The following is a 25343-nucleotide window of genomic DNA, read 5'->3' as shown; positions in this document are numbered from 1 at the left end:
AAAAGTCTATGCTTTCAAGGACCTTATTCAGTAAATTAAGTCAAACTAAGAAAAAACAACTAGTTATAATCTATCACATACTAAAATATCAAAACTGAGATGTTGCCGGATGGAGGAAAGCTCAGTGGAAGGGAAGAAAAGTTGAATGCCTATTTAGGGAACTATAAGTCCGAAGGGGTTCTATAGTGTCTGGTGGTGGTGGAGGGATGTGTGTGTGTGTGTGTGTGTGTGTGTGTGTGTGTGTGTGTGTGTGTGTATACATGTGTGTTTTGGGAAGTAATATGGGAAAGGGGGGAGCAGGAATGGTGGGAAATGAAGATGAAAAAGTTTCTGGGGTCAGATTATAAAAGATGCATGAATAACATGCTAAGGAGTTCAGATTCTTCTGTTGAAAATGGAGAGTCATGAAAAGCAGAAGCCTGGCAGCATCTGATCTGTCCTTTGGACCAATGCTTCTGAAAAGGAGAGTTTCCAACAGACATCCACATGCAACAGATTACATTGATCACCAAATATTTACAGCTTCCTCCAGAATTCTAAATGAGGGATACAATGATCTAAGAGTAAGTCTAATTGCATTAAACAGCTTGGTTTGCATGATTTACCATAAACTGGTAGCAACAATAAGAACTGATCTTAAGGCAGCAAATAAATAAATAAAGGAATAGAGGGAAATTATCTATACCAATTAATGATCTGTTAATTTCATGAAATCAGTGATAGTATTAAAAAGACAAAACTCTTTCCACAGAATAAATTTATTTTCATATTTAGGACTAAGTTGTTGAGATTAAACCAGTAAGATAAAAAAAAGCCAGACTATGTAACAACAATCTGCCCACCTACTGTGGGGAATGTGGGTGAAGGAGAAAGAATAGAGAAACATAATCTACAAAATATTCAGGGCAAAAATATTTTGGTTATTACAACAGCCACAATTTGAGAACTATAAACATTAAATGTAAATTAGTGGTAAATCCTGTGGTGTACTTAAATTCGATGATATTTTAAAACTCTTCTCTGCCAAGGTGTTTTATAAACAAGCTGATCTCTAAGAAAACCGTCGAAATATATCTTTTAAAAGAGAAGGATTTCATTTTCAAAAGGACACATTGAAATTATTTGAGAAAGAAAATACTGATTGATTCTATTAAAAACTGGTCAGTATAATCAGATGTGTTAGTCGAATATACATTTAGCAAGACTGAACAGTGCAGCGCAGTAAGGCCTGTGCCCGCACATCAGCACTGGAAGACACAGATGATCAGTTTGCAGTACTGGTGTGTATCTTCACCCAAGAAATGACTCTTGGCTTTACTGAAGCTGAAACTCCTCAGTGAGGAAAGTGGAAGTGAATGGCGATCACTGTTCCTATATTTTACAACCATGGCCAGATTTAAAATATGCTGTCTCCATAATAAAACATACTTAGGGACATCAGGTCATAAGCCCTGATTTGGATTAAAGGAAATGTGACTACTATGAATATGGCTTCAATGCTGCCACCATGCATTTTGCTCCTCAACAGACTAGGGAAAGGGCAAGGAGAAGAATCTTTTAAATTTCACCCAGACACTAAATAGTAAAAAATTCTAAATGGGTCTGAGGGTGGAAGACAAAAATGGAAGTGATACTAAATTTTTTATCATAAAGATGGTAATGACTCGACTGATTTTGCTCTAACATTTTTCTATAGCAAAGCATAACCCAAGAGATTAAACATCTTGAATGCAAGAAGAATGATTAAAACACCACCCACTACCACCACCACCACCTGACCACTTCTAGTTTCACACCTGGTATGTGGGGCACTCTGAGCAAAGCAGAAGGCTGACTCTACCCTCAGCTCACATGGTTAAGAGCCCAGAGGTCACACGGTTAAGAAAAGCCTACAAGAACCCCTTGAGAACCATTTGTCAAATGTGATGCATTAAGCAGCAGAATGGTAAGGACCTGGGTAAGAGTTAGGGAATGTTCTATTTTTAGAAGATCTGTAACTTACTTTTCATGTCATTAATTGAGAAGTGTCTTCTCCAGATGTTTAATGCCAACAAATATGCAGATCTCTACCATTACATGTTTTAAAATGGAGCCTAGTTCTATTATTCTGTTTTGTGCCCTCTTTAGCAAACCACACTGAAGCTAATCCTATGTACCTGTCTGAAGTTAATCATAAAAAATCTCTTGGTGATGTAACGTGCTTTACTTCAGGATAAACAAAATTTCAAATAAACTAGCAAGTGAAATAGAATATACATGGCTCCGTCAGACCACCAATGATCCACTAAAAAGGTTCAAAATTCAAGACCAAATACAGAAATAATAATATAAATGGCAAACATTTATTGAGTCTGTATTCCCCTCACCAGAGTACTTAGTTACCTTTTGATTTGCCAGTTATTACTAAAGGATTGTGAGGGCAGACACCATGTTTTGTCTTTTTTTAGAGTCATAACCTCAGGACTTAGTATAGTGACTGATTTACAAAAGAAACTCAAATAAATGTTGAATGAATGAAAGAGTGGAAGCGTGGATGGATAGTTTGCCTGAATCCAAAGAAAATGATTTCCACTCATTCTAACATGCTATCTCTCAGGGAAAACTTCCCAGAAATCTGAGCAGAAAGTCAAGATTATGATGCACCACTCTGTCAATTCTCACACATAACGTAGAGGCTCTTTACACTTAAGGACCTTCATGGCTGCCTTTCCAGCATCCATTCCTTCTTCCTAAAGCTTCAGGGATCCATGCTTTTACAGAGGTTAACGATACCCTCTTTGGAGATGGAGCATACAACTTAGGCTAAGCCAATCAGAGCATGTCATCCTATCAGCTACTGTGGGTGGGAGGGGTTTGAGAAGATAAACACATAGACATAGTATATGTATGTGTGTAAATATATACATATATTTGTATATATCATGAATGTATATCTGTATATTAACTATACCTCTCTAGTATATAAATTCTGCATTTCTTAATCCCATATATACGTATGTTTTAAACTTTGTTCTGGGTTTCAGTTTTTAACTCAATCTTTTCAATTTTGGGGGGTATTTGTAAACATTTATCTTATTGGGGTTAGCCTTTTTATTTCATGATAAATCTTATCTAAGACATTATATCTGAACTCTCAGTCTTGAAAGCATTTTCTTTTATTTTCCTTTATAACTAAAAAAATCATGATAGGTAGAAAAGGGAAAGTGTAGAATGATCACATTTCATAAATAGGAGAAGATGGAGAACTTGCATAGCCCTACACCTCTCTCAACGAGGTTTCTAGTCTACTTACCTCCAAGAACTATAACACTGGGACTCAAAACCCCCAGGGATCATAAGCTTACTATACTTGGGGCATAACTGAATGGTATCCCTGATTTCTGTGGTCATTCAACCTTTATGAGAAACTTTGTATTTAAAAATCTATGACTGGTCACTTCAGGTTAAATTCAGATGGCCACCTGGGATCTTATTCAACTTTCAGTCAATTGAACAATTTTTAAGCTGCCTTAAATTTTATGTATTCCATTCTGCTTTCTCTCTAGATTCCAGGATTAGGCCTTTTAATTTAAAAACAGAAGATAAACAGTCACTGGGGATTTTCAGCACCCTAGGCTGTTTAAAGGCTGCTCTTTTGGTGAGCTCTAATCTTTGTTCTCCTGTTTATCTTACCAGTTTGAGGATTAGTCAGAAGGTAGAGAATTCACCTAATTTTTTAGGCATTCCTTATTTAAATCTTCCTCACAAAACCTAGCAGTCAGTAGACCAGATATTTTACTTGATTAATGACAAACTTGAGCTTCTCAAGTTCCTTCACAGTAGAGCAGTGGGGTCTTAGGCAAGGCTCTTCTGTGAGTGAGCTCAGGTCTTCTGTTAAGAAAACACAGAGCTATCTGCAGGCTTTAGTGACCCTTCCTTGGCCTTTGGTTGACACAGTCCCATTTAGTTGATTAGATTTCAAAAAATCAGAATGTAAGAAACAGGATCAACAGTGAAACACACCTGGGTCATCCTGGGGTGGGCTTCAGGGGCCGGAGGGGTGGCTGGAGGGGAGCTGTATTTACTTGTGTCGTGCTTATCATTTCCCTGCTTCTCTTTCCCAGTCCCTCAAATACACTAAAGCAATTCTGAACACTGCTTAATCTTTATTTGATAGTTTAGAAGGATCAGGTCATGGATCACAGATCTCTACTATACATACACCAAAGTGTTAAAAATTTGGTGCTGGAGAAAAAATAAATGGGGTAAGAGATAGTTAACTTAATATGATAATGAACTAGCAGATAGAAATGGATGTAAAAATTCAGACATTTATATCTCAAATCGTATAAAACTTAATGAAGTAAATTACAAGTAAAACACAAAACCAGGCACACACAGAAATCAGCCAAAAAACAATGGGAAAGAACTCAGTTTTTTCATATGCTTTCTCAATGTTTTGAGAAAAAGCTAGGGTCCCAAGACAGTTTTTGTGTCTATAAATTTTTTTCTCTTCTAAATTACATTTAAATGGGGAAAAAAAAGGAAAAAAAACCCCAATAATAAGCTTTGTTGACAGGTCTATACCATTTTCATACATTCTAGGGGAGAAGGTAGTAAACAAAGTTTCTACAACTGTAAGTGATGCTTAGAGGAAAATTAAATAACTGAGTGATGCCAGGACTGATTATTCTACTGCACTTTAAAAGCAAGGGATTGCAGTCTGTGAGTCCAAAGTGGTTTCATATGGACTGCCACAGTTGTGGTCTATGCTTGAAACTATAACCTGTCAAATTAGAAGCAGGCAAGGCCTGTGCTCTTAACGGTTCCACTTTCTAGTGTCTACGGTTATGTCTACAAGTTCAGCATTTTTTATCCAGTTTAAACTCTGTTATTTGGATCAACAGAATCTCAAAACTACTCTTTGTTATTTTGGTTAGAGATTTTAGTTATGATACAAAGCTTAGAGAAACTGCCAATCTAATTTTTATTGTACAGATGAAGCTGACTTTCACTGTAATTATTTTTATCAACTATTGATATTTTATTATTTTGGTTACCACTATGTAATATACAATATAACTACAAGGAAGAGAAATATAAACCACATAAGCTCCCAAGCTTTTTCTATCCTGCATTTCCAAATATTTTATTCACTTGAATTTGTACCTTACTGACTCATCACTTTTCCAGGCCTACAGTAGCCTGCTATTATGAGCTTAGTGTTACAACATGCTCCATTTCTTCTCTTCTCCTTGATTGCGGAATGCCATTCTGGGCAATAGGCTTGGATGACAGAGATTTTTCCATCAAAACTGAAAGGCGACTTGTTCAATTTTACTGTTTTCTGTAGGGTCCCTTCTTAATAAATTTTTCTTAATGCCCATTTGTATAATACAAAAATGTTTAAAAAATAAAGCATAAGCAATATTTGCTCTCTGTGTAATGCATCATAAGTGAAACCATGCCTCTAAACAATCATATCCTGTTTAGGCCATAATGACATCAGAAATACATGTTTATCCTCTGCTTTGGACAACTTAGCAAGTTTTTGGCCCAAGGCGAACCAAAATCATTTGCAGTTGCCTCAAACCAAGATAACCACACATTTCTAAGGTAATTGATACCTAAGAAGAACATTGCCTTTAGATCACAGTTCATGATCTAAGTATACTAATTCTTTAAAGAAGGTGGTTAAATTTTATAAAGCATGTATGTCTATTGGACTTCCTCCAAAATTTAACATGAAATAATTACATTTGTAGCATGCACAGAAACTATGATAAAGTTGGCACTTTAGCACAATCTTTCGGAGCTCTGGAATTACCTCTCTTGACCAATTTAAAGAGAAGGGGAAAAATGAAGATTTTTATTTTTACATGTAAAAAATATTATAAGAATAAGACTGATAAGAATAACACCTTATATTTTGGAAGGCACTCAAATGAAATCAATCACCACTTTTATTTTCCCAGAAGTATTTAAGGAAACAATTTTATGGATAGATAGCTAAGGTAAATAGAAGAGATACAATTTACATATCCATTATTAAAACACATGCAGGGAATCCAAACACATGTCACTAACTTTGTTTTACAGTCATATAAAGCATGTAATCGCCCTGGATACTACCTTATCTGGTGAGTCCAACCAGAGCCTGCAACTACAGCCAGAAAAATAGCTCTTCACACTATATGCCAACACAAAAGCAGTAAGAATTACCTCTGCCCACAAAGATAATTGGATGGTTTGGTACAAAACTAAGTAAGTATTTAATTATAAACTAGCTTTTATGGAATAAAATATCAGTAAAAGTAAGATCCAAAAGGAAGCTTAGGGAAACCTACTCATATTCAAAGGATGAAATAAAGAAACAGAAAACTGAAGTTGTTTCCCAAAGTCAGCTTGAAGGCAGAGTTTGACATCCTTTCCAGGGCTACTCCACTACACAATGCTGCCTTTGGACATGAAACCACTGATTTGGACATTTTGGACACTATTTAAAGAACATACGAATTAGTATATGCACTGCAGTGGTTATTCTATTACTCTAAAAAGGGAAGCATTTACTGTACCTCCATTCTTTCTTGTTTAACTTCATCAATTTCATCATCTTCAAACATTGCCAAGAGTTCTCCTGTTTGGTCAATAGAGTTGAGAAAGTCTTGAGCGATTTTTTGTCTTTTGTTTGCATTATTGCTGCCACTCAGTTTGTCTTCATGAAGACAAGGGAAGGAAAAAAGAAATGTTCTTAAATAGGTTTACATCAGCCACAATCATTATATGTACTGAATACTGCATATAAAATTCAAAACTGGAATTCTCTCAAAAAATCTTCATAAGGTGAATTCTTGCATCCGAAACAAAAGTGTTAAGTCATGCAGAACTAAATCATCTATTTCTGTCATGAACAAGATTGAGAGACTAAAACCAAATGATCAATTAGCACAATAAGTGTGAATAGATTGATTAAAATCCCTTACAAAAAAAAAGGAAAGGCTCTCAGATTTGGAAAAAGAATTCTACTATGGCAAGCCTAATTAAGAAAATAAAGACAAAGACATAAATAAAAAATATCAGGATTGAGACATGAAATTAAAAGAAGAAAATACTAGGTATACTACTGTGGCGATATATTTGACACCTACAAGATGAGATCTTACGCTTTTTCTCATGAGAGATAAAACTATCATACTTATTTATAAACAAAACATAACTCTGAGAAAGTTACTGCAAAAGGTCAGGAAGAAATGTAATATTGCAATAGGTAGTTAATACCGTTTAATACACAAATGTATCAGTGTGAACTAGTGAGTGAGGAAGAACTAGATTATTTTTTAATGTGACAAATTATATGCTCCTATATCAAATAAAGACAACCCAAACATCGTACGGTGAAAAGAAAAACTGTCACTCCCTACTCCAATACAGCTTTGTTACCACCCGCCTCACTTATGTTACTACTATCAAATATATTACACATCTATATATTATAGACCCAACATTACAATTATATATCTTGTTTTATACAATTGCTTTTAAATCTAATAAGAGGAGAAAGGAAAATAAATAACAATTATAGTTTCTCTTATATTTACCTACATTACCTTTGTAGATACTCTTTGTTGTGTGGTAGGTGTGGATTCAAATTATTGTCTGGTACAACTTGCTTTCAGCCAGAAGAACTTCTTTTAGTATTTTTTATATGGGTCTGCTACAAAAAAATTCTCCCTGTTTTTGTGTATCTGAGAATCATATCTTTATTTTGCCTTCATTTTTGAAAGACAGTTTTGCTGAACATGTTTCTTGACATATTTATTGTTGACAGTTTTTCTTTTCAGCATTTTGAATACGTAATCCCACTGCTGTCTGATCTACACTGTTAGTGAGAAGTCGGCTGTTAATATTGTTGGGGTTCCACTGTATGTGATGAGGTGATTTTCTCTTGTGACTTTCATGATTTTCTCTGTCTTTCAGCATTTCTACTAGAATGTGTCTGAGTGGGGATCTCTATATGTTTATCCTACTTGGGGCTCGCTGAGCTGCTTGGATATGATTAATAATTTTCATCAAAGTTGGGAAGTTTCCCATCATTATTTTTTTGAATATTTTTTCTGCTCCTTTTTTTCTTTCCTTTCCTTCTGTAGTCCCACTGCATATGTTGGCTCACTTAATGGTGTCTCATATTTTTCTGAAACACTATTAACTTCTCTTCATTCTGTTTTCTATTTGTTCTTTAGACTGTATAATCTTTAACAATGTCTTCAAGTTCACTGATTCTTCCGTCTGTCAATTCAGAGTTACTACAGCCCCTCTACTGTATTTTTCATGTCAGTCATTGTATTTTTCAACCCCAGAATATCCACTTGTTTCTATAATTTCTGTCTCTTAACTGATACTCTCTATTTGTGAGACACAGTAACCATACCTTCCTTTTGTTATTTACACATGGTTTCCTTTAGTCCTTTGAACATGTTTATAAGGGCTATTTGAAGTTTTTGTCTGCTAAGCCCAACATCTGGACCCCCTCAAAGGCAGTTTGTGTTATCTGCTTATTCTTCCCAGTTTTGTGGATCACACATACCTGTTTCTTTGCACATTTAGTATTTTGTTGTTGTTGAAAATGGACATTTTAGGTAACATACTGGAGCAACTCTAGATAATAATTCCCTCTCCTTCCTGGGCTTGCTGTCATTATTTGGTTGTTTATTTGTTTAGTGACTTGGCTGGGCTAATTCAATAAAGTCTCTTTCTTTCTCAGTGTGCAGCCTTGGATGTTGCTCCTCAGAGGGCACAGCCTTGAGCAGGTGAATAGTCTCCTCATCACCAGGGATGTCTGTGGTTTTAGTCAAGCTCTCTTTAGCTGTCACTTTTCCTGATCTCTCCACTACGTTTCTGACTGGTGTGATTCTACTGGTATCACACACAGCTGTTAGCTTAGTGTTAGCTGGCTGACTGTTCTATTGTTTTGATAATACTCTTGGGCATAAATTGCTCCACAGATTGATCTAAATAATTTTTGGTCACTCTGCAGAGTCAAGGTTGGCCAGCCTTTAAATTTTGCTCTGACCCCAGGAGGACTCTTTTTAGCTACCTCTTTCCTTTGTTAAACTTCTAGCTGGCGCACTGTTTTGTTTGTTGTTACTAGTGTCACAGAGTGACCAGCTTCCTCTTAATTGCTCACCACCAGGATCTGCACTGTTTTAAAACACCCTTAGCCACAAATTTCCAAATGTTCTTTTCCAAACAGTCAGCCCCTATAGGGAGAGCTGCAGAGTTCTCTGTTATTAAGGGCTGGCTATCTTTCATGGGCTGAAACTTTGTACTTCTGTACTAGAGCTGGGGTTGGGAATAGCAATCAGCTCCTCCCTGAAAGACTCTCCTGGATCTAAGAGTGGGGATCTGGCAGAGATGGTAGCCTCCTTGTCTTCAAGGATTGTCTCCTCTGGTGTGAAGCTTTAGTCCCTGTGAGCAAGCCAGGATGGGGCAACCAGAGTCCATCTGGGGTAGAGCTTCCTTATGACTAGGGGATGAGAAGAAGCCCCAGTCCTTTTAGCTGTGCTTGCCTAGAACAGAGATTCTGCAACACAGAGCTGAAGGAGATGAGATACGCTAACTTCCCGCCCCTCCTGGGGTGAAACCGTCACCCTAGATTGGGAGGTAGAGAACACATTTGGACACATTTTGCCCAGAGTAAAGCTTCCATCATTTTGAGCTGGGACAGCAGGGTAGCAGGAGAGGAGAGAATGATGGGAGTAGATTGTGGTTCAAGGGCAACAGACTCTCACTGTTCTTAATGAGATTTAGTAGATTTTTTTTGAAAATGTTTCTCCATTTGCTGTTTGCCCTTAGGACAATTTCTAAAGATTTTAAACTACTATTTTTTAAAATGTTCACCAGTTAAACATGTTTCACTGGGAAAAGAGTCTACCACACTCCTCACAAGGCCATTCTAGACCTCCCATCTCAGTATTAGACGTATTTTACCTGAGTATTTTATCTTACAAATTATATCAACTGTAGTGAACCCTTGAAGAACACAGGTTTGAACCACATGTATCCACTTATACGTGAATCTTTTCCACTAACTACGTACTACATTACTGCGTGACTCTCTGCAGTTAGTTGAATCTGGAGACATAGAACCGCATACCTGGAGGGCCAGCTGTAAAGTTACAGGAAGATCTGACTGTGCAGACAGTTGGCACCCCAACCCACCCAGTGCTCATGAGTCAACTGTATTTTAAAACTGTATATACGTCACACAAAATTAGAAAATTTAAATGATAACAAGGAGAGGTTTGAAATAAATGAGGAGGAGAGGGCATCAAACTGATATGACAGTTATAGCAAAACTGAATACTAGTCTCACTACTCTGAGCTTCTTGGTATTAACAGCTATCACCTATTCAATGGCAGGAATGTATCAGGTGCTTTTCATACATTGTTGAACTCTCATGGTCAGTAGTATAATTTACGACTTACAAATGAGAAAACTGACCCTCAAGGACACACAGAAAGAAAGCAGAGAACAAGGATTAATAGGATTTAGGTGTGTTTTGCTCCAAGTCTGTGTTCTTTATGCTCACCATCCATAAAGGGAAGTATCTAAATTCATCTGGAGAACTATTTTACAGGAGTTAAATTCTATGAGAACTGCAGGAATATTAAATGGACAATACAGATTAAACATTTGATAAGAATTTTTTTTTTTTGGCATGGCTATTACACTTGCTGATTTATTGAGGGTCAATGAAATAACAGGTTCTCTGTCGAAGTTAGTTAAATCTTCAGTTGCTTTTGAGCAATTTTCGGGAATTCTTTTTAATACAGTAGAGTTTGTTTAGCTAGTTTATCAATATATCTACTAGCAAAGGATACCACTATGCAGAGACTATATTCAATACAAAATAGGTGAATTACTTCTAAAAACACAACATATTTATTTTGATTAATAAGTATTACTTAGTAACTATCTATTTTCAGCTTATCACTATTTGATTTTGCAACATAAATATTTTCTCTAAATATCCTAAAATGGGGAATTAAGTTGGAAAATCAGCTAAAGAAAATCTCCCACTGTGTCAGACTTTTTGTTAGATTTCAAACAGCACAGAAATAGCACATTAAAATGAGGTGACTTTACATTATAAAACATATCAGATACTTTCTATAATAAATTAACCAAAAAACCACATATGTCAATTTCAAAGATATACTGTAATAGTTCTGGCTCCCTACATTCAAGACAGAAAAATTATGCTTGCTAAAATCAATTATGTTTTAAATCGACACAGTTTTCTTAGTTTCATGATATTCTGATGTAAAGCAGGTCATTTTATTAAAAGAAAGAATTAAAATACCAGATTACTGTAAAGTCACATAATTGTAAAATCACAAGATTTAACTGCCAACTGTATAAATATTTGGACAGTTTCTAAACTACATTATTTAACAGAAGTACATATATTCTACTTGGATGGAAATATCTACATTGACATTGTATAAATGTGTCATCAGCATACACGTGTCACACTGGTTTTAGTTTAGTGCCTTAAGCTACCTTCCAGAAGATCATCTTCGTCGATGCCTTTGACAATCTTTGATTTGTAGTCTCGGAAAAACATGTATTTTAGCAGTCTTCTGAGTTTTTTCTATTAAAAATATGAAATGAGTAAATAAGAAACCTTACATATACATTCACTTTACTGATTAAAGACTATTTTGATAACTAAATTTAATAACTCGTACACCAGGATCACCAGGGGAAAATACAGCAATTCTCAGCATAATACTATGAATACAAAATTTAGTCATCAAATTAAACATAAAAGCTACAACACAAGCATTTTTTTTTGGGGGGGGTACACCGAGTTCAATCATCTGTTTTTATGCACATATCCCCGTATTCCCTCCCTTCCTTGACTCCCCCCTCCTCAACACAAGCATTTTTAAACGCATTTTTCATTTGCAAGTATCCAGATACTCCAGGATCAAAATTATTTTTGTTTTTTGGGGTTTTTTTTGCTTAAATTCCTTCTGAAGATTGAGATAAAGATCACACTCTCCACACTAAGCTGACAATACTGACTTTATGGAATTTTGTACACATTTGAGACCAAATTTTATTTTTTAAAATGATTTATAAACATCTAGACAAGGAGTTTGTAGCAACTGCTTCAAAAAGCCAACCACTCTCCTTTTTCTTTTCCTATTCTCTGAGAATCTTTTATTTAGAAGAGTTGGCTTATGTTTTATATTTCTGGAAAACATTCTGTAACCTGAGAAACATATTTTTATGAAACTCAAAGCTGATGAATGATAGAAGACTATAATATTGCTTAACTTTAAAAGTAACTGATAATACTTTGTAATCTGGTGTACGTGTACACTTAGAATGCATTATTACTGGTTCCCGGTCTTCCTAATGACAGCTGAAACACATTGTATTTTACAAGCTCTCTTACATGCATGCTACTTGATACTTTCAATAGTCCTGAGATATAGACAAATATAATCATCTCCTCTTTATATACAGGGAAACCAGGATTAAAGATAGTCTCACAACTAGAGATTATAGCAGGGCCAGAAGGAGAACATAACCTCTGGACCCCAGTTTCCTAATTTACAAAGTAAGTAAAATACTTAGCTTAGAGGACTATTGTGAGGGATAAATGAGAAAATGAATGAAGCTGCCTAGTGCAGTTTGGAAAACACAGTAGGCAGTCAACGACTTCTGCTTGAACATAAACCAGAATTATTAAGAGAAGAAACATATACCTGTATATATAGGCTTTTGCTATCCTTTTTTTCTCTTTGCTCTGATTCCTGAAAATTCAGTACTTTAGATTTTATTTTGTTTTATATTACAGTCGTGTAAACTACTTTAAATTCTGTTTGGAATATGTCAGCATATAAATAAGATTATTATTTTGAGGAGAAAGATGAGAATACTGGCAACTATCATATTACGGCTATGCTCTTAGCTGCTAAAAAGATTCTGAGTAAGAGTCCTTCTGGACAATAGAAGGGTTTTGACAACCAGTGTATGTTCCTGGAGTTTCCATAGGATTTAAAGCTTTGACTTTCCCAAAAGGCAGGAAAAAGAGTCAACGTGGACTATTTTTTGTGCTGGCCTGTTTACCTCTGTCAATGAAAAAGAAAAGGTGACTGGACATATTCTGTAAAGTACTGATGCAAACTCAACGCTCTCCAGCTGCTTTTATAGAGGATCTTGGCTCAAGGGCCCCACTGCTGCCAACAGCACCTTCAGGCTCCTTCCTTACAGCACCACTGCTGTATGGTGCCTACTCCTCCTTCATCTTCCTAGTGAAGTCACTAAATCCTGAATATTCTTACTCTTCACACTATCTCTCTGAATTCTTCCTTCCTATCTACTTTCAGAGCCATCATACTAATCACAATTCGCCCTGATTACTGAGCTTGCTTCCTGGTTAGTTCCATTCTACACATAATTGCATGAGACTTACCCTAGGCAGAAATCTCCACTTCAACAAGTCCTATAGCCTCTCCAATCTAATCACACAACCTTAAAATGCTGTGGGTCTCAAAATGCTTCTTCAACTACATCATACAGATTTCCTAAACCAGATTATATCGTCTTGGTAGTGAAGGTATTTCTTTTCTCTTTATATTCCACATACCAAATAAGAGTTAATGAACTAAAAATGTATAAAATTTAATGGTAGACTGGTCGAGGTGCACTTTGTAGAGCTCTTAAAGAAGAGAAAATACTTCATCCAAGTTTAGTCAATCTTCAGTCAGTCAGAGGAAAGGTTTTACAGATATAAATAACTGGGTTTAGAAAGGACATTAACAAGGATATCCAGAAGGTTAGATGCGATGCCTTCCGATAAAAACCAGAATCACAAACATACAAAAATGGTGGAAGAGAAATGGGTAAATGTAATTAAAATGCCAGGGGAAAAACAACGGAGAAATGACAGATGGAACATTAGGAACTAAGCACTGCATGCGCACTCGGGTTAACGTCTACCGTAACATGCTGCGGTTATTCAGTTAGTTTTTCCACATGTAACTTTTAGATGAAAATTTTATTAAAGACATGCAAAACGTCACAAAACATTTTCAAACTAGTTACTCATGGAAGATAGTTATGACAAAATTAAACATGTAAATACCAGCTTAAATATTTTAACACCAGAGTTCAAAAAGTAAGAAAGATAGATCTTTAACTATTAAAAACCCTAGATATTATGGTGTCTATTTATGCTATTACAATATTCATCTTGATTTACTTTTTCCTTTTAACCAGTGTCCCAGAAAAACTCTGTATTTCAAATGAAAAGCACTACTCTATGAAAACCTATAATCCTGTATAAAATTAGAAAGAAAAATAAGTATGCCACTTAATTATATCCCAGTTACCAGAACAAAGCACCCAGTCAATATTTAGTGAATATTACGTAGCAATGAAAATGTCTAAATATATTGGTAAGGATAAGTGAGAATGAGTTGTCAGCATACTTTTACATAAGTGCCCTTATCCATGTAAAAATAAAAAATCAATTATTTTGTAGTAAAATATTTTGTTGCACAAACTATGAGGATTCAAATATCAGTTCAACAGTTATGATTCCAATGTGAAAGCTATATAACAAGGGTAGCTTCCTTACATAAGTGTAATTAACCACCGAGCATGGCATTTCAATACAATGAAATTAGTTTGTATTACCTTATCTTTGCGCATCAAAAACAGAAGATCTTCAGCAGAGATTACCCTTGCTCCCCGAAGCTGAGAAACTTCAGCAGCTTGCTGTAACTAATAACAAAGGAAATTTTTCTCAATAATCTAAATTAAATATACTATATTCATGATGTCTCATGAGAGATAAATATACTAAGAGTTAAAAACCTTTGGGAATAATCCAGCAATCACAATCCTGCTTTTAAAAGCAAAATGTCTTATGTTTTAAGGTATAAAAAAATGCAATTAAATTAACTTATACGCCCACCTGTAACTGATACAATAAACAGAAATCCTTGATTTCCTTCATACAAAAATCATGTGCAGCTTCCAGAAATGCATTAATGCACCTGAAAATAATTTTATGAAATTTTATCCTCATATCCATGTGAGCAATGGTTTCACTCAGTATCACCAGTTGAATAAGTATATTATTAATCTGAGCCTCCCATGCTGGTATGATTTGAAATAGGCCCATTCAGAACTTTAAAAGATCAACAAAAACAGTAGCTGTTTCTAATATCCAAAGGAAAAAAAATAGTTTTAGCTTTGGCAAGTCTTCAGTGGGCAAAGGATTCAGTCCATAAATCATAATACTGGACTGCATTAATTTCTTTCCACACTAATCACATACACACAAAAAGTTAACTGTATCTGGAATGTACAACACAAAACATACTGAAAATGAAAAGTTAGATTTCCCCTGAAATGTTCATCTGGGCCCTTATATCTACAAAGTTGAGAGTTTTTTGGAATTCAGAAGTCCCAGAAACACAATCTTACTTGAAAATGACCTGGAAAATAAAAGAATGTGAAAAATGATAGTTCTATTTTTTGGCACAGGCAAAATCAGTCTCTTATTTTGATTAAATAGAAGAACAAAATACATTCAGCTGAAAAAAATAAAGATGCTGGAGAAAACACTACAAAAATGTGCCTGTAACTTCTTCCAAATTTGATCAAACCATGGTGATTGCAACAAACCAACTCTATCCAATATTATAAAAATATTTACATATAAAAGCTGTTCCTGAATGCATCCTTCTTTGAAAGGAACAAATCTAACACATATTCCTAAGAACTGATCTTTAAAAAGTGACACACTGTTATCTTAACAATTATAAGAAATCAAATAGTGCATTTGTACTAAAGAAATTCTGAATGTTCAAGCGATTTTGCTAGGTAAGCTTCTAACCTTGTCTAAATACACAGACTACAAAATAGACTATAAACTCCCTATGTGTCAGCCTTACCACTGAATTTCCTGGATACTGGTGGTTGGTATATAAACATAATTCTATCTAAATATAGAAATTTAAATTTAACTGCGAACCATTTAAAAAGAAATCTTGGGGGAAAAGTTTTTAAAAAGATGATATATCTGCCCAGAAAGAAACTAAGTTTTCAGTAGGAAAAATGTGAACATATTTTTCTAAAAACTGGAAGAATGTGAGGGAAATATGTGTACATGTGTTTTTTCAAACAAAAACATTTCTATCACAGCATAAAAATACACAAATCAATGTGGAGAAGAATATGGGCTCAGTATCCATTTGTCTGGACACATACAAAGAACCAGGAGGCCACACTGTCAAGTAACTTTTTATTTTCTTAAATGAAGGGTGGCGATGACTTGAAAACCCTAAAATACTATATAGATATAAGTCATTTTACTCATGTTAAGAAAGGACCAGGATAAGTATACATCCCTAAACTGTCTTCCCAATAAATCAACTGTTTATCTACACTGGGTATAAATAACTTGTGTTTATAACACTCTCCAAAATGTCAGTGTACAAACACATTCACTAGGGAAAAAAAAGAAGAAAATGGAAAATAAAGACATAGAAGAGTTAGCCATCTTAAAACACCTTTCCAAAACCAGCACACAACTATTGTAGACATCTGGAATTTACGTCATGGTTATGCTGTCATAATTAGCAGGAAAACTTTAGTTTTCATCTACCTTATTTACTAATGCCACTCACCCAACCTAGTACCCTCACTAGCACTGGCACTGCTGGCACTCTCCAGCATGACTTCGACTTCCATGAAGTGAGTCCTCAGGGCTGAAAGTTATCATTGTGTTACTGCACCAAGCCCATCTAGCCCCAACTTGTCTCACACTCCAAAATCACCTCCCCCACATTCTTACCTCCTCTTCTCTACAGAGTGAGGAGGGCAAGCTTACTAACTAACCACAGTGATCATACTGAAGTGTGTACTGACATTGGCTAACTTCTAGAACTTGTGTCTACAATGACCAAAGGACTAAAGAAACCCCCCTTTAACAATGTAAGCTTAAAAAGCAAGCTAGCAGTTTGGCAGTCCAGTTCCACGGGAGGCTGAGCTCAGGATCGGTGCACTTAGTGTGAAAATACTACTAGAACCAGGAAACCAAAATCACAAAATATTGCTAACATCTTCAGTGTTAAAAAAAAAAAAAAGAAAAGTTGATTCTATCAATAATTGTAAGAAATCCATTAATTTTTTTTTCATTAATTTTTTAATCCTTGAAAATAAATGGAAGTTATACTTCCTTATTCACTTCAGCAAGTCAAATATTTCTGGCAGTAATTAAAATGACATGAAATGATAGTACATTTTCTGATTTTTTATTACAATGAAAGTAGTATACATTTAATTGCATTTATAAAACATGCAAGAATTGACAGAGCAGAGGAATCTCTTAGGACCAATTACTGGTTGAGTATACACAATTTTCTTAACTACATGGACAGAGGTATGCCGATAGTAAATTTATAGAGATTTATAGAGATTTATTTGTAACTTAGTAAAATATTTTGCTAGAAGACATTATTCTATAACAGGAACTCATTTACAGCATTTATTGTTTCTGATAAATATTACTTCTATTTTTCAAAGTAAATTAAAATAATATTATATTTATAACAACTGTTTCAAAGAAAAAAAAATTCTCCTAGCATATTAACACTCATCATGCTTGCATTTTTAATATTTTATGATACTTCATTTGCAGGAATAAAAGGTATGCTTTAAACTTTACATGTCATCTTAAATGCCTCATCTTTGATCCCACAAATAAATCTCTTCTCAATTTCTTATTTCTATCAATGACACTAACATTCAATTTTTTTTCCTCTATTTTATTTTCACCAACTTCTGTTGTTTGTTTTAATTGGCTCAGGGTCTTGAATTTGCTCTCTACTTCCACAGTATTCATTTGAATCTAGGCCTTTGGGGCTTTTTGCTTACTGCTTTCTAAGTTTAATTTCTCCACATGGTGATGTATCCCAGATTTAAGTATTAACATGATCTTCCTCAAACATAATGTCCACAATTCTTATTCCAGGATCTATGATAATTCACTGTTATTGACTTCAATGTGGTCTTTAAAGATTGACTCATAGATTTTTTTCCCTATACCTTCATTCTCATTAAATTTCTTGTTTCTCTGTCATATTACTCTACCGTTAAGCTCCAATTTCAGTTCTATCTTTAAGCCTTTGTGTACTTGCGACAGTTAATTTTATGTGTCAGCTTGACTGGGTTACAGGGTGCCCAGACATTTGGCCAAACGTGATTCTGAGTGTGACTGTGAGGGTATATCTGGATAGGATTAAGATTTGAATCCCTAGGCTGAGTAAAGCAGATTGCCACTCCCCACCACCAGCCCCTGCTAATGTCAGTGGGCCTCAGCCAGTCAGTTCAAGAGGTAAATGGAACAAAAAAGCTGAATAAGAGGGAATTCCTTTTGCCTGACTGCCTCCAACTGGAACATAGACCTTTCCAGCCTTTTGACTTGGACTAAAACATCTCTTGGTTCTCAGGCTCTTGGATTTGGACTTGAACTACAGTCTGCCTCTTCTGAGTCTCTGGCTTGCCAACTACAGAACCGGGTATTCTCAGCCTCCAAAGTCACGTGAGCCAATTCCTTATAATAAACCTATTTATCTGTCTATGTACACACACACGCGCACGTATTCTATTGGTTCTGTTTTTTTCTGGAGAATCCTATTATAGTACTATACTCAAATTCTGAGAAATTCTTGATTCTTTATGGGATGCAGCTCTTTCTCCTTTACAATATAGACTTCAAAATAATTTTCAAAAAAAAAAAATCTATGATTATATTCATACAATGGTGTTTATTACCTAACCTAGGCATGGAACTTACATGCTCAGTTTACAGTTTCTTAATTGTACTTGCCAACAAGTTTCTTCTTTACCTTCTTCAACCAGTTACCTAATGCTCTCACCTCCCATCTTCCTTCTGAATAATATCTCTAGGTCCAGGACCACCATTCCCCCAACAGGCAGTTTGTAAATGTTTGGTAAATGTTGGCAATACATTTCCCCTTGACTGTTTTCAGTTTTCCCATCTATAATATAAATGAATTGAGCTAGATAAAGTCAGTAACCCCTCCATTTGGCTGGGGCCCATGTAAATTTAGCAGAAAGGTTTCTCAAAAGTTCTAAAAGGTTTCAAAAGTACAGCAAAATCAATTCAGCGATTTCACAGTCATTAGCATCCTGAAGGTGTTTCATTTTAAGCACATTTTCTATTGCACCTCTTTCCTTTGGATTCTGGCTAAATCTCTGGATTTTTCCTTTTGGAGAATAAATACTAAATGAATACACAGTACATACAGGAATTGTTGAAAGCTATGTGATGAAGATGCAAAATCTTAGGGCAGGTTATCATCTGGCCTAAGATTTGTCTTTCTGTCCATTTGTCTATCACCCACTAGCTATCAGGACAGATACTAGCTTAGGTTAGGAAAGAACAGCTCTGCTTGCCACCATGTTTGTCAGCCACAGATAACCTCAAAGATCCTCTCTGAATCCTCCATGTTGTGACTGGAGGAACTAGGAGATGGGAAATTTGGACTCCAGTTCTGGCCGTACCCATAAGTAATTGCATAACTTCTGGTACATCAAATAACTTCCCAAGATTTGTAGGTTTATATATTCTTTTCCTTTAGAAATGGGTAAGCGATGATTTTAATGACTAGAAGGAGAGTTAATAAAAATCTTAGTAGTAATAATTTAGTAACTATCTAATTTGAACTTAGGCAGTATAGACACTGTGCTATGTGCATTATAAATATTTAATTCTAATTTAAAAATTATCTAAGTTAAAATGTACATAACATTAAAAGTCGAATAATACTCTGTTATAATGACAGACAGAAATACCTAGCCATACTTCTTTCCAATCTGTAATTCTACTTCCAAAGGCAAATACTTCCAACTTTTCTAGCTTGTTCTTTTGTTATTTACTTCCACATGTGAAATATACTTATAAGGTTGTTTTATTTTTCAGCTTTAAATACTATCAACTGACTTCTTACTATGGAAGATGAAGATTAGTGTTCACAGATGTCTCATATTTACCATCTCCTTCCTCCCCTCTTGATCTTATTTTTAAAACGTTATTTTTTGTTAAATTAATATCTAGTGTTTATTGTTGTTATGACTGCATAAACACTGTTACAGCTTGGTCACCATGATCAAAGTTCTTTTTAGAAATTACAAAAAAATTTTTTGGAGTTCAGAATTTCCTTTTCTTTTTTTGCTTAATTTTTTGTGAACCTCACAAAATTTCATCTACATTATTTGAAAGGTTTGAAACACATAAGGATTTCTTTCAAGTTCATTGTTTTTGTTTTTCCTCAGAGACTCATCCAGAGTCTGCCAGACACTCTTCAACAATCACATTTTGGATTTTTGTTTTCTTGATCCCATTCATTCTTACTTAATTTACTTCCTTTATTTTGGTAGAGCACATTCTCTGGAATTTTCTTTTTCTGTTGTTCTTGAGCATAGTTATAATAGCTGCTTTACAAAATCCCTATCTGCTATTTCAACATCTGGGTCATCTTAGAGTCAGCCACCATTTTGTCTTCTCTCTTTGCTATGAGTCATGTTTCCCTGTTACTTCATAATTTAAGGATAACCTGAGATTTTATCTGAAATATTGTAAATGATACATTGTAAGGGCTCTGGATTCTGTTACGTTCCTCTGAAGAATATTGATCAATTTTTTTTAAACAGGCAGTTAACTAAAATGAATTCAAACTGCAGTATCTATCTCCAGCAGTGGGCTACAGCTGAAAAATACCTCTGATTGTTTCCTGAGAAAGGGTGCATGGAAAATAAAGTTTTAAAGATCCTGTATGTCTGAAAATTCATTTATGCTACCCTTATATTCAATTTATAATCTACCTAGGTATAGGATTTGAGATTAAAAATCATTTTTCCTCAGAAATTTAAAGACTGCTCCATTGTCTTCTAACTTAAAATGTTGCTGTTGAGAAGTCAGGGTTTTTTGATTCCTAAGCCCTTATGTGACTTCCTCCTCCCTCCCTCCCCTGAGAAACTTTTTACTATTGTTCTCTTCATACCTGAATTTTCAAGGTGAGGCTCTTTCTTCATATATTTTCCTGGTTCTCACAGGGATACTGTAACCTATATATTCTTGTCCTCCAAATCTGGGAAACTTTCTTGGATTACTCTGAAAATTTCCTTCCTTCTGTTTTCTAGATTCTTTCCAGAATATCTACTAATCAAATGCTGGTGGTCTTTGTGCCTGGGATCTCTAATACCAGAATTCTTTCTATTCGACTTCTCCAGAGGTAAACCTACACTATGTTGTCAGAATGGCAAAGGGATAGTGGACTGCCTATGGGGTTGTGATAGGGCACCGGAATAAAACTGCTCCTTTACTTCCTACCAATGCTCCTGTTTCTTTGGAGGTACCTTGAATCCTGATTTTTTTCCAGGTTCCAAGTTTTCATTTTTCTCAAATCTGTTAAACCTTTAAGCATTTCTGTCCACTTTTAAGCTTCCATAATTATTTGCTATGTCTCATCCGCTATTTAATCTCCCATTTTCTTGGTCTTCATAGATTTATGCTTTTAAACATTATTTTGCTGTCATTTAGTGGGTTTTAAGAAGGTAGAGAGATAAGCAATGTATCACCCATGTTTAAACAGAAGCTGATGCTCCTTTTTTTATGCTGACATTTACCATCCTACGCTTCCTGCCTTCTATATATCAACTCGTTTAACCCTCACAACAAACCTATGAGAGATGTCCAGGTACACAAAACTGGTACTAATTAAAATGCTTAACATCAAGCCATTCATCTTTCTCTCCAAGATTAATTTCTTATTCAGAATACAGGAAGGTATGATCGCTAAATAAAGCCTTACATTGCATAGAAAATCTACCCACAAAAATATTTATTTGCCTTTCAAAACATTTTCATTGCTGGCAAATAAATGGTTGCCAAAAAAAAGGTTTGGATCGAAACATTCAAGTCAGTTGCTTCATGCAGACACAGCTTAAGGATTGAGAACTCAGCAAGTGTTTGAAAGGAAACGAATTTGTAACTAAATACCGTCAACATTCAGAATACTATAAATGTCAGATATTTGACTTAGTCTTTTCCTATCATATGATCTCCTTATTCTTTTTGGTGACTAGTCTACTACTAGACATCTGAAACATAAATAAGTATATAAATTGATAAAAGATGTCCCTAACTTTTTTTAGAATTTCACTTTAACTGTTCTTTTTAGAATAGTAAGTCAAACACAGTCAAGTTTTTAAAAATATGATAAGGCTATAATTATCTGTATTTCATAACTCAAATAATTCATTTTTATTTATATATGCATTTTAAAGAATGACCAAGACACATTCAATATAAGCTTGCAAAGCTTAAAAAAATGTCCAATAAGAATAGCAACCCTGACAAGAAACTAACTCTTTGGTTATTCTTAATTAAATGTGAAAGTGGGAGAACAACAACCATTTGAAAGTTTTCTTTTAAACTATTTTGCATATAAGTTATTCATAAGGAACTTTCAAGTCTATAAACACGCAAGTTTTGAAAGCAAAGGGACATTTTGAAAATTCTTTCAAGTGGAAATTAAAATAATAAACTACACTATACTTTAAATATTATACTATACTATACCTTAAATACATACTATATTAAACTAGATTATAGTTTAATAAATACTAAACTATCAACTAACTACAGTTAACACTACTTAAAATTTAACTATTTACTACTTTATTAAAACTAAAATACTATTTAACTATTTAAACTAAAATACAATTAAAATTGTACAAAGATTATAGCAGATTTTGAATTTGTTCAATGTCATATACAGCTATCTTTCAGTTAGTCAATACATTTCATTTGCATTTCTTAAAATTTTAGAAGCATAAAAATTTTTGGTAGCCTACAAAATGTCTACTTTCCTTGTCTACATTTAATAATGTCTCTTTTTTTTCCCTCTGCTTATTTCTTGGCATCTTTGTGCCTCCTTCCACATTCCCTTCTGTTCACACTTCTAAAAAGGCATCCACCGAAAGAACTGTCGTCATTACTTACTTCTCCAAAGGACCAAAAAAAATAACAGATATAAGACTCAGTTAATTACTTTTCTTCAGAACACTACCTAAGTTTTCACATGATAACCTGGTTTCATTTCGCCCTAGAATGTTTAGGAATAAACATAGGTCTTGTCCTAAATCTGCATGTTTAGATCAGGGTATTAAAAGCACTGAATTACACCAGACCACACACAGACCAATGTAATGACTGGAAAAATTACCAAATGGAAAGAATGATGCTAAAGAATCATCACGAGTAACGAGGAAAACTGATTTCTAATTTTATCTCTATTACTATCACCCTTGTTTTGGCAAAAGCAATTTTATAATTTTGTCTTTTTGTTGAGAAAATATATGAATAAAGCATCAACTTTAGAATTTTAGAAATGCAGCTTTTCATGCTGGGTCTCAGAACTTGATCTGTGCACAAGGAGGGCAAGGGTCTGCCATGAAACTCAGAGTTTGGTTTTCTCTGTCGGTACTGTGTATCCTGAAGAGAGTTCCAGAGAATTTAGGTTATTGCCTCCATTTTAAGGTCTAACTCAGCAGATTATCTCCACGGAAGGCACTACACAAATTGATTTCACAAACAGTTTAACCAAGAAGCTTTAAAAAATCATTACTTTAAAAACATGTTTTCCAAAACCATCTTAACTTTTTTGCTCTCATAAAATTTTTTAAAATGCCTATGGTTTGATGTTTAAGAGAGATTATATCATGCGGCATATAGTAAGCCCTGAAAAAGGTTATCTACATTTATTTAGAAATGAGAAATTAAATTAAATCTCAGGGTCATCATAAAAAAAGTTAATAACTTCTACTGGACTATTACTTAGCACTTATGACATTTTACCACAAACAAATTTACAATGTAAATAATTTGTGTGGATAAATTATATGTATGTGTATATATATACACACACACACATATATCCATACATATTTATATGTACATACACACATATACACATGTGTATACATCACTAGAACCACTGTCTTACAAGTTTTAAGAACGTAACTCTACCTAATGTTAAAGCGAAAAACTATATGGACTTTTTTTTTTTTAGAACTTTTATTGAGATACAGTTGACATACAATAAACTACATATATTTATAGTGTACAATTTGATCTTTTTTTCTTATTAGTAATGTATATATGGCAATCCCAATCTTCCAATTCATTCCCCCCCAACTATATGGACTCCTTTTGACAAAGAACTACTAGCTTCTCTAATAAATTCTCTTGTGGAATCAACTCACCATGAAATACAATGCATGTGTTAGTGTGCGTACATTTTTGAAGCTATACTTGTGAACAGAATGGCTGATCTTTCTGACCCTCAAGTTCTTCAAGTGGGAACTGAACAGATGTGAACAACAAATGAGCTCCAAAGAGCCTTTTGATATACTTTACTTTTGTTTCCATAATTAAGCACTTGCATCAATGAGAGAAGAAATAGAAGAATGACAAGGAGAAATAATACAACTTGGTGAGAGGCAGATGGGAGTCAATTTTCAAAGGAAAATCCTTAGTTATACCAGTGGAAATGGCAACCAATCCAATTAACTGTAGGAGTGTGGCAGGAAGTATGAGGTTGGATTATTATTTACCATTAATAACTTATTTTACCATAATGTTTGCCATGGTACACAAATCAGCAGGTGATATAGTTAATTATTCCAGTATCCTACCCAATAGTTCCAGATACATTTGAAAGCCAAAGACAGTTGCAAAATGGGATTAAAGCAATACAATTACTAATGCGTAGAAGAGACTGGTATCTATCCATTTCCACTCTGCCCTATGCTTTTATCATATGATGAGCAGAGGTAATTTGTATATACTTCCTCCTTCATCTGTCAGAGAAAGTAGCCCTTATTCAAATTTTATATCCAAACATTGCTTGCATAGGAAAACCAATCAATGTTGTATACAGTATTTATCAAATTATCTGTAGGTATATGTAAAACTAAATGTAACGTCAGGTTTCCGAGGCTCAGATGTCAGTCCCATATTCCACTCAAGAATTAAAAAGGTTATTTAAAAGGGCTCAAGAAGGTGATATAGTACAGATCTTGTTACACTCATAAGTCATTGTGAAGATCAGATGAAATGATGTGTGGCAGGCACTTGCAAAGCTATCAAGCACTCTACCAGCATAAGATATTGTGTGGGGATACATATAGCAGTCTACATAAAAAAAGAAAAAAAAAATCACTAATAATTTGGCAGGCAGAGAAA

The 25343-nt window shown here is 34.6% G+C and overlaps 1 protein-coding gene across 5 annotated transcripts in view; it reads right to left on the bottom strand.

The window, feature by feature from the left end:
- SUPT3H (SPT3 homolog, SAGA and STAGA complex component) overlaps nt 1-25343 on the bottom strand; it is a 451548-nt gene that overhangs the window by 151194 nt on the left and 275011 nt on the right. For all 5 annotated transcript variants that reach the window (XM_057699373.1, XM_057699374.1, XM_057699371.1 and 2 more), the window contains 3 exons: nt 14696-14782; nt 11543-11633; nt 6555-6694 (listed from right to left, as the gene is read on the bottom strand). In XM_057699373.1, coding sequence (XP_057555356.1) covers nt 6555-6694; nt 11543-11633; nt 14696-14782 — 318 coding nt within the window. The remainder of the gene's footprint in view (nt 1-6554; nt 6695-11542; nt 11634-14695; nt 14783-25343) is intronic.

Source organism: Hippopotamus amphibius, chromosome 11 (assembly GCF_030028045.1).
Source record: "Hippopotamus amphibius kiboko isolate mHipAmp2 chromosome 11, mHipAmp2.hap2, whole genome shotgun sequence".
Lineage (NCBI taxonomy): Eukaryota > Metazoa > Chordata > Mammalia > Artiodactyla > Hippopotamidae > Hippopotamus > Hippopotamus amphibius.
The sequence above is the reverse complement of the archived record's forward strand: the minus strand, read 5'-3'. Positions and strand labels throughout refer to the sequence as shown.